This window comes from Pygoscelis adeliae, unplaced genomic scaffold (genome assembly GCF_000699105.1).
Source record: "Pygoscelis adeliae isolate BGI_AS28 unplaced genomic scaffold, ASM69910v1 Scaffold13, whole genome shotgun sequence".
In the NCBI taxonomy this organism is placed as follows: domain Eukaryota; kingdom Metazoa; phylum Chordata; class Aves; order Sphenisciformes; family Spheniscidae; genus Pygoscelis; species Pygoscelis adeliae.
In genome coordinates this window covers 2987262-2995644 of record NW_008824499.1, presented here as the reverse complement: position 1 = coordinate 2995644, position 8383 = coordinate 2987262, and the positions used below count along the sequence as shown (strand labels likewise).

General features: G+C 45.2%; 1 protein-coding gene across 1 annotated transcript in view; it reads left to right on the top strand.

Annotated features, from left to right (window-relative positions):
* The first annotated feature begins 2796 nt into the window (after positions 1 to 2796).
* SLC24A1 (solute carrier family 24 (sodium/potassium/calcium exchanger), member 1) overlaps positions 2797 to 8383 on the top strand; it is a 15719-nt gene continuing 10132 nt past the window's right edge. The window contains exons 1-3 of the mRNA XM_009321454.1: positions 2797 to 3782; positions 5563 to 5625; positions 6670 to 6778. Of these exons, the coding sequence (XP_009319729.1) occupies positions 2859 to 3782; positions 5563 to 5625; positions 6670 to 6778 (1096 nt within the window). The 5' untranslated portion in view covers positions 2797 to 2858. The remainder of the gene's footprint in view (positions 3783 to 5562; positions 5626 to 6669; positions 6779 to 8383) is intronic.

Below are 8383 nucleotides of genomic sequence, written 5' to 3'. Positions count from 1 at the left end.
GGGAAAAACAGTGTTTTCAGCAGTAAAAGCAGGAGAAGTCTGTAATACTGCATACATTAGGGAAAGCAGTTCAGTTAGACGCCCGTATTGTGGAAAAGTACTGCCACGATGAAATAGACTGCTATGCACAGAGAAGAGCTTATGCGTAAGCGTCCCGACGGGCTGGTGGGCCTCCTTCTCCCAGCTCTGTAAAGGTGGGAGTAAGGATAGGGGGTTCAATAAACGCCGTTGCAAAGCTCGGATGTACCCCTGCAAAACTGTCTATTCGGACAACAGTTTGCTTTAAAATTATCAAATCATCACTTTTGAATTCCCCTGTCACAAATCTGCAAATTGGATTTTCATGAGCGTTATATCTTTGGCCGGGAATGTTGTTGTTTCTTCCTTTGTGGAGCTGCACCATATCAGTGCCACTTGGTAGAAAAGAGTTACTGACACCATCCTCAGGTGGCTCTGCCAGCGAGGGGCTGGGCCCTGCAGCACCCCTCTGCCTCGGTGATCGTGGTGCAGGACCTGAGGGACTTGTCCAGGAGACAGCGAGTTTTAAACCTCCCTCTGGCATTGCAAAGTAGATTCATATTGCAGCAAAGCTGCAGAGCTTTGCAGAGCTGCTTGTCTGGTCAGCCGTACGAGATGCCTCAAAATGAAGCTACGTGCAAGCTGTCTTGTTTAAGTGACCACTGGTCCATGTAGAGGACCAGTGTGATTCACCCCCGCTGCTCTCTTCCATAGCTGCCGTGAGAACGATACGTGTCTCACGGTTGGCACTTTCATCTGGTAGTTTGTAATGGCGATAATCGCCTGCCCTTATACTGAGAATAACCTGTAGTAGCAGACAAAGATATTGGCTTCAGAGATAGACCCAAATCTATACAATACTATTTAATCTTCTTAGGGACTGCAGGTATTAAACTGGATTGGCTATTCCTCCAGTAATATGTCCTTCACACCTGACCCTCTCTTGTATTAGAACTCCGCCAGCAGAGGCATCGTGAAAATGGGATCATTTTCATCTGCCCGTCTCTCTCTGCAACAGCATCTCCCATCTGGCTGTTAAGTATCAAAGAGGCTTCCAGCACTACGCTCAACCCTTGGTACTCCTCTTCCTCTTGGACAGCACCTTTGGAAGGTAAGCTGTGGAGGTTCATTTGATTGCTTCGGATCTCTTATGACTGAGACAGTCCAACCAGTGAGAAAGGAGTTGATCAGGAGCTGACCTGTAAGAGAACTGCTAAACTTACAAGACTAGAGAAACAAAGAGGCTGATGGTCAGGTATTGTGAAAGGCTGGAGAGCTCTTACAATTGATCCTAGCTTTGGATATGTTTCTGCTTGCAAAAGGTCTTTTAAGCAGCTCATTTTGGAGAGGAGAAGTAAAAACTGTGTTTAAATAGGCATGTGTGTATACGTCTTCTGCTCTCTGTGTGTCATTCTTTTTACTCTCTTATCTTTGTTAGGAAGGGTTATTTTCTAATAGTGTGCAATTTGTTATACATATTATGCAGTTCTGCCATATGCATGCTTATGTTCTTTTTACATATGAAAAGCAAAGCTTGTATCATCTATTTATCTAGGTACTCCCATGACCCTCTATTACTGTTGCCTTAGTGATCCTCCCAGCTATTTAAAAGAAGATAATAATGCCTGTCTTGCAAGAAATTTAGGCTGATTACTTCACTGGGTGTTGTGCAAGAGGGTAAGTGTGTGCTAACTTGCATGAAGAGCTTATCTGAGAATGGCTTGCAGAACTGTGGTTCACATCCAGCTCAAGAATAACGTAACATTCCCAGTCTGGGGGAAAAAAAATAATTCATGAAGAGTGATATTCTAAGGTAAAACATTCAAGCAGTGCTGAAGGGTAAATTCTGTCCAGCCCCAAATCACTGTCTCCATACTGTCACAGCTGCAGGCTCTGTCACTCTGGCATTTACAATTTCTCTCCCTTTCTAAATGCCGTTCAAATAATTATGCAAGATATGCTAATTATCCCCTAATAAAAGGTATGATTACAATTCCACTTTGCCAGTTCTGATTTCTACAGAAAGGCTTGAAAAGATGTAGTCATGGAAACAAATGGATGCTCAGCACCCTCAGTTTTACTAGAACCAAGTATTCTCATGCTTGTCTCAAACCGAAAGAAAAAAGCTCACCATTGCTTGGTTTGTATTCTGTGGGAGTGCAAGGCCGGAGAGCCACGGAGCAGCAGAGCTGGGAACTATCAAGTAGTTTTCATCCTCCTGTTGATGTTACTTAGGTGAATAACCGGTCTGGTAGGAGGGAAGCTTTAACAGCATGATCTTGTCTTCAGAGTGTCATCTTTTCTAACAATTTAAAGTAGGTTCCTTGACAGAAGCCCTATCCTCTCCTCCTGCAGAACACTGACCCTACTGTTAATATTACAGAATAACAGCTGGACTCAAGTGAAAACACAAGTCTTAATAGCTCCTGGATGTGGGCATTAGGTGGAATCAGAATACAGCTCAGATTGCACTGTCTCGGCCAACTCCTCTCTATTAAGCCAAACCTTTGGTTATTAATCAACATAGCCTACAGTCATAAAAAAAAAAAGTCTGAAACCTGAATCTAGATCTGCCTTTACTCATTTAAGTCCATTTCTTTTTATTGAAAAACAGAAAAGCAGTCAGTGAAGTAATGCTACCCAAATGGTGGCAAGTTGCAGTACTTTATTTTTTACACCAGATTTTCTTTTGCAGGATTCTACACTTCGTGTCATGCAGTTTCACTCCTGATGCCTAAGATCAGCTAGAAACTCCAATGGTGGATATAAATGCAAACTGCTGATCAAGAGAAGTCTTCAGTGGCTTCTGGACACGGCTCTGATTTTTGAACCTTTAGGAAATGCATTTACCACGGAGAAGGCGGCTACAACGGAACCGAATCTTTTTCTTGCTTGCCATAGTGTTGGTCCTCTCTCTCTACCAGCTCCAGTTCGGCCCCTCTGCCCTTCCAGCACCACACACAGCACCCCAACCCACGGACCCTGGCAAAGTGACCTCCAGGAACCTCTCCAGCAACAAGATTGCCGTAACAGGCAATGTCACAGCAGCACCCAAAATAAGGCACTGTGTATATGTGGATCCTGAGCCAACTGTGCCCATCACTACATTAGTGGATACAACACCACAGCGAGAAAATGTCAGTGAAAGCTACCCAGATGAAAAGCCACCATATGAGTCCAAAGGAGAATATCCCCAGGACCTATTCAGTGTGGAAGAACGCAGGCAAGGGTGGGTTGTACTTCACATCTTTGGCATGATATATGTATTCGTGGCCTTGGCCATAGTGTGTGATGAGTATTTTGTCCCTGCTTTGGGAGTGATCACAGAGAAGTTGCAGATCTCTGAAGATGTGGCTGGAGCCACCTTCATGGCAGCAGGTGGATCAGCACCAGAACTCTTCACCTCCCTCATAGGTGTCTTCATCTCACACAGCAATGTGGGCATCGGTACCATTGTGGGCTCAGCAGTGTTTAATATCCTCTTTGTCATTGGCACCTGTGCCCTCTTCTCAAGGGAGATACTCCACCTGACATGGTGGCCCTTATTTAGAGACGTCTCATTCTACATTGTAGACTTAATGATGCTCATCCTGTTTTTCCTAGACAGTGTCATTGATTGGTGGGAAAGCCTCCTTTTACTGACTGCCTATGCCACATATGTATTCACTATGAAACACAACGTGTACCTAGAACAATGGGTGAAGCAGGAGCTGAACAAGAAGCTAAATGCTGTGCAGGCAGCATCAGCAGAGCATATGCGGAAGGTTGGTGTCCTTATTGTTCAGAGGGCAAGTTGGAAATAATTCGTTCTAGTGTAAACCACAAAGAAAAACTGCATCTCCTTCACAAAGTGCATATTCAAACAAAACCTCAGAATACAGGTACTGGTCAATAATTATGGTTATAGAATGAGGAAAATGCAATCTAGATAATAGAGATTCTAAGAAATTAGAGAACACCACTAAAAGGGAGTTTTACCCTTGCAATTACTAAAGATATCTGTTGCGGTCAATTATCTACTTTCAAAGACATGTGTGGCATTTTCCTCCCTCAGTTGTCGCAAAGGAGTTTCAAAAAAACCACTTGCAGGAACACATTGTTAGTCTGGGAACACGATCGGACAATTCTGTGTTAAATAGAGGAAAAAAGGCTTCTGGTAAGAGGTGCTGTCCAAACCTTTTGCAGATGAGAGATGTTGGAGGAAATTCTCCTTTTCCATTCTGAAGCTGAGTGTGTTGCTGGGATGCTGGTGGTATCACTTGTTACCCAAACTGCAGCACAGAAGGGGATCTGGCAGCCTTTAGCAACCATTGCCACCTCTCCCAATCAGTATTTGGCAACAAGATCGAAATGCCCGGATCCCATTTCCATGCACTGACCACAGCTGTGTGTGCTCAGAGACGATTCTGTATGCCGCTGGTGCTCAGGCAGGGAGGTTTGTGGCTTGTCTACACGCTCCAGATTTGAGTCCAGTGCCCTTCACTCATTGTCTTTTGAAAGAAGAGTTGATTGCTTACACAAAGACAGTATCTGAGGGTGACCCCAGAGCCAATTACCCTTTCAGACTAGCAGATCTGGCCAGGACATGGTCTCCAGAACATTTGGGGCTTTGTCTTCTTGAGTGTGCCTGCCCGCTTCTTCCTCCTTTGTCCCTCCCCCAGCTGCCTCTTTGTCCTCTTGACCTCTGCTACTGCTGACTGTCAAGCAGAGACCATTAGATTTCAAATTGTCCTCTGGCATTGGCGTGCTTTACTAGTCAGATGTGCGTCACTGGCACTCAAGCATGCTTTGCCCCTTCCGGTCTCGGCACTCCACGTAATTTAAGGAAAGAAAGGAAGACAGGTGAGAATAATCGAAGTGGTGCAGAATCAAGAAAGTGCTTTTCTTTTCTCCTCCTGGTCTGTCTTTCAGCCAGGGCTCAAGGCTGGGAGTCCTGAAAGCTCATATGTTGCATTCCAGTGGGATACATGTGCAAGATACTGCAGCTACACACATACATCACTGTGGACATCACCAATCATCACAAATCGAATCCAACCATTCAGACTGAAGGAAAAAAAAAACCTGCACTTTAAGTTTACAGAGAACTCTCACTAGCACATAGTAGCATGACAGAGAGCTGCTGGACCTAACCCTTGGGAAAAATGAATTACCTATATGGAAAGAAATGCTGATCACTGGAAAAAAATACCCCTTTGCACCTTCACTCTGCCTCTGCTGGAAAATGAGTCAGGATACAGATGTTTGGGGATGAAGTCTGGGGCTGCCTATATCTGTAGGAATCAGATGGTAGAGGCCATTTGAGTCCACCTCCAGGTACCTACATCATCACTGAGGACCTGTAGGTAGAATCCTGTTTCTCTTGGAGGCCACATGGTTTTAAGGAGAGCACATGGTTTCAGCTCTTTCAGTAGCATCCATGAATAGTCATTTCTATTAGCTGTCCCACTTTCTCACAGACAGTAGCCTGAAGAGCTATCATTATATCCTGAAAAAGCAGGGGAAGCGGTAGTGGTTTTCATTTTTGTTCTTGCTTGCATGCAGAAAAGCAGTGGGGCAGTTGCAGATGATGGAACAAAGAATCCAGCAGATGGGAGGAAGCTGCAGGTAGGTCTAAGCAACTTTTCAGGGATCTGAAATCATTGTATGTTGAACCCCTCCCCATGTCAGGTCATGAATAAAGGTGTCAACTTCTGTGTCAAGAAACCTGGATCAAATCCTACTTTGTGCAAAGAACCAGCCATGCTTGTCACAATATCCACAGCTTACTTAAGAGGACACCTGGCTGAGTTGTGTCCTCAAAGGACTTTTTATAAAAATTAAGAGACAGCTCAGGCTTCCCAAGTGGATTTGACTAGCAGAGTGCTATTCATTCTATGCTTTAAATGGGCGTAGAGAAATTCAGAGCATTACTTTTCTTACCTGGTTTCATGGTCAATTGTCCTCCTGAGCTCCCAGAGCAGAGGCTGGTAGGGTCTGTTCTTCCCCGTAGCTAACACCGAAGAGCTTATTCATCTGCTCCTGGTTAAATTGCTGACCCTTTGCCTTCCCTGTGGCTGGCCAACCATTGCACGGAGAGGCCTATCTGATGTAGTGGCTGCATATGTACGTAAAATAACAGGTGTTAGCTTCCTCGTATGGATGCTACTTGTCCCTCTACGCACTTAACCTACCTGTACTAATTAATGTTCAGTCAAAAGCTCATTAGGACTCTGGTGTTGACTATAAGAACAGAGCACCAGAGCTTTTGAGTTAAGTCAGGACACTTGACATGACTGTAACATTATCTTTTAGCAGCATATAAATCTACACAGTTATTAACAAGTTTGTAACTAAAAGCACTGCATGCTTTGATTATTATAATTTATAATAACATTGTATTGATGCTGAGTCTGTGTGAGCCTGTTGTATTTATCTAAGGACAGGTTGGCTTGCTATCTGAAGAGCATGTCTCTTGCTGTGAACAGTTGATACTGACAGCCATCCTGTGAACTTGAATGCAGAGGCTGTTTAAAATCCATGCTGAGGCTGCTCCTTGGGTTGGGGAGATCAGCCTCCGTATAAATGCATCCTCAGGGCAGAGGCGAACCAACGGTGGAGATGTTTTGAGGAGGAAACTGCTATTGACTGCTGCATTGTACCTTTCCATAGCCTGCACCAGCCTTACAGCGAGGCAGCAGCTCAACCTCCCTACACAACTCTCAAATGCGCAGCACCATCTTCCAACTCATGATCCACACCCTGGACCCCCTGACAGAAGGTGAGTGCATGCTCCACATCTGAGGGACTTGGGTTTGCAGCCCTGAGCGCAGAGCAGTTTAACTGGGAATACAGCTTTTGTATGTCGGGGTGTTGGGGATCATCCTTGAAACGCAGCTCTGAGTATCACAGGTAATGTTGGGGGGGGAGCTCTGCAACGGTGGGATGAACCCTGTCTGATTGCATGGCTAGCAAGGACAAACACCTCACATTTTGGCCCTGCCATATCTACTTTACCTGTGCCAAACTGGTTACTGCTATGCTGGCAGCTGCTGCTTGAGGGAGGATGAGGGCACGTGGAGCAGCTGCTGTTGCTGGGGTCTCTGCAGTGGCACTCGCTGCAGTCCCCCATCTTCTGCTGTCCCTGTGACAGCAGGAGCAGCAAATGAGTTAGAGGCTTCCTCCATCTCATAGCATGTCACATCTTCCTTCCTCTTCTTAGCTCAGACCTCACCACAGCCTTGGAATAGCAGCATTCAATGCTGACTACATTTTTGAGAAAGAGCTGCTCAACCTATCGGTCTCATTTATAATGGGAAAATGAACACAGGGAGAGCTCATTACCTACACACCACCCTAGCTGTGCACACAGCCCCTCACAAGGCATAAACCTGAAGAAGAGGAAAAAGAAGTTAAAACCCTTGAAGAATTATTATTTTGACAGTGGTTAAAATGCCAGCTGAGATCTAAAACACACAGCAGGTTCCAATTATGATGGTTAAGCCAATCTCTATGTGATTTAGACCGACACTGAGCACATCTAAAAGCCCACCTGCAACACTGCAGTATCATCACTGCCATGGTAAACTGTACCCACAGCACTTTGCAGGCGATGGGCCAACTCCCCATGGCCAAGGGCTGATCAGCTCAGGACTAAAACACCTTCTTTTAAACTGCCCAGTGTGCAGAGAAGCCACATCTCCAGAGAGACCCAGGATCTTTGCACATAAACTTTTAATGTGCTGCTTTGTGTCAACTTTAATCCAAACACAGTGTGGAGGTTCACTTTCCAAGAAATGGTGAAGCATGTTAAAAAAAGACAGTTTTTTTAGAATTACTTTCCTAGCTCAACACATGCCCTGCCCCTCCACTGCCCTACTTGTTCTAAAGAGATTATCTGTTGTCCATTCAAAGAGAGATTGAAGCTAAGCAGATCAACACCTCTCGTGTCTATCACAGAGGTTACAAAAAGGACTCTCCAGATCAAAATCCCAGCTGCATGAACTGATTGAGGGGACAAAGGAGGCTTGATAAGGACAGCAAGACAGCTAAGTGTCCGCTTTGATAGATTTTAGTGAAGGCACCCATCATGTTACTAATGGTAGCAGAGCCAGACTCATCAGGGTTTGCTCTACTGCCCTTGCCTCCTGACCCCCCAAAAGGTGGTGTCAACAGCACAAGGACAAAAACAAAAACTTACAAGAAGACATGCCATTGCCTTTAGCATCAGAAAGTGCCATACCTGAGGGACTGCTGCCCCTCAGAGATCCTCCAGCACCTTCTCATCCTTCCTGCACCTTTAAATGTCTTTGTGCAGCATCTGCCCACCCCAGGCCAGCACACATTTGGCTTGATGGTCCAGGCTGGTGTCCTGGTGAAACCCTGT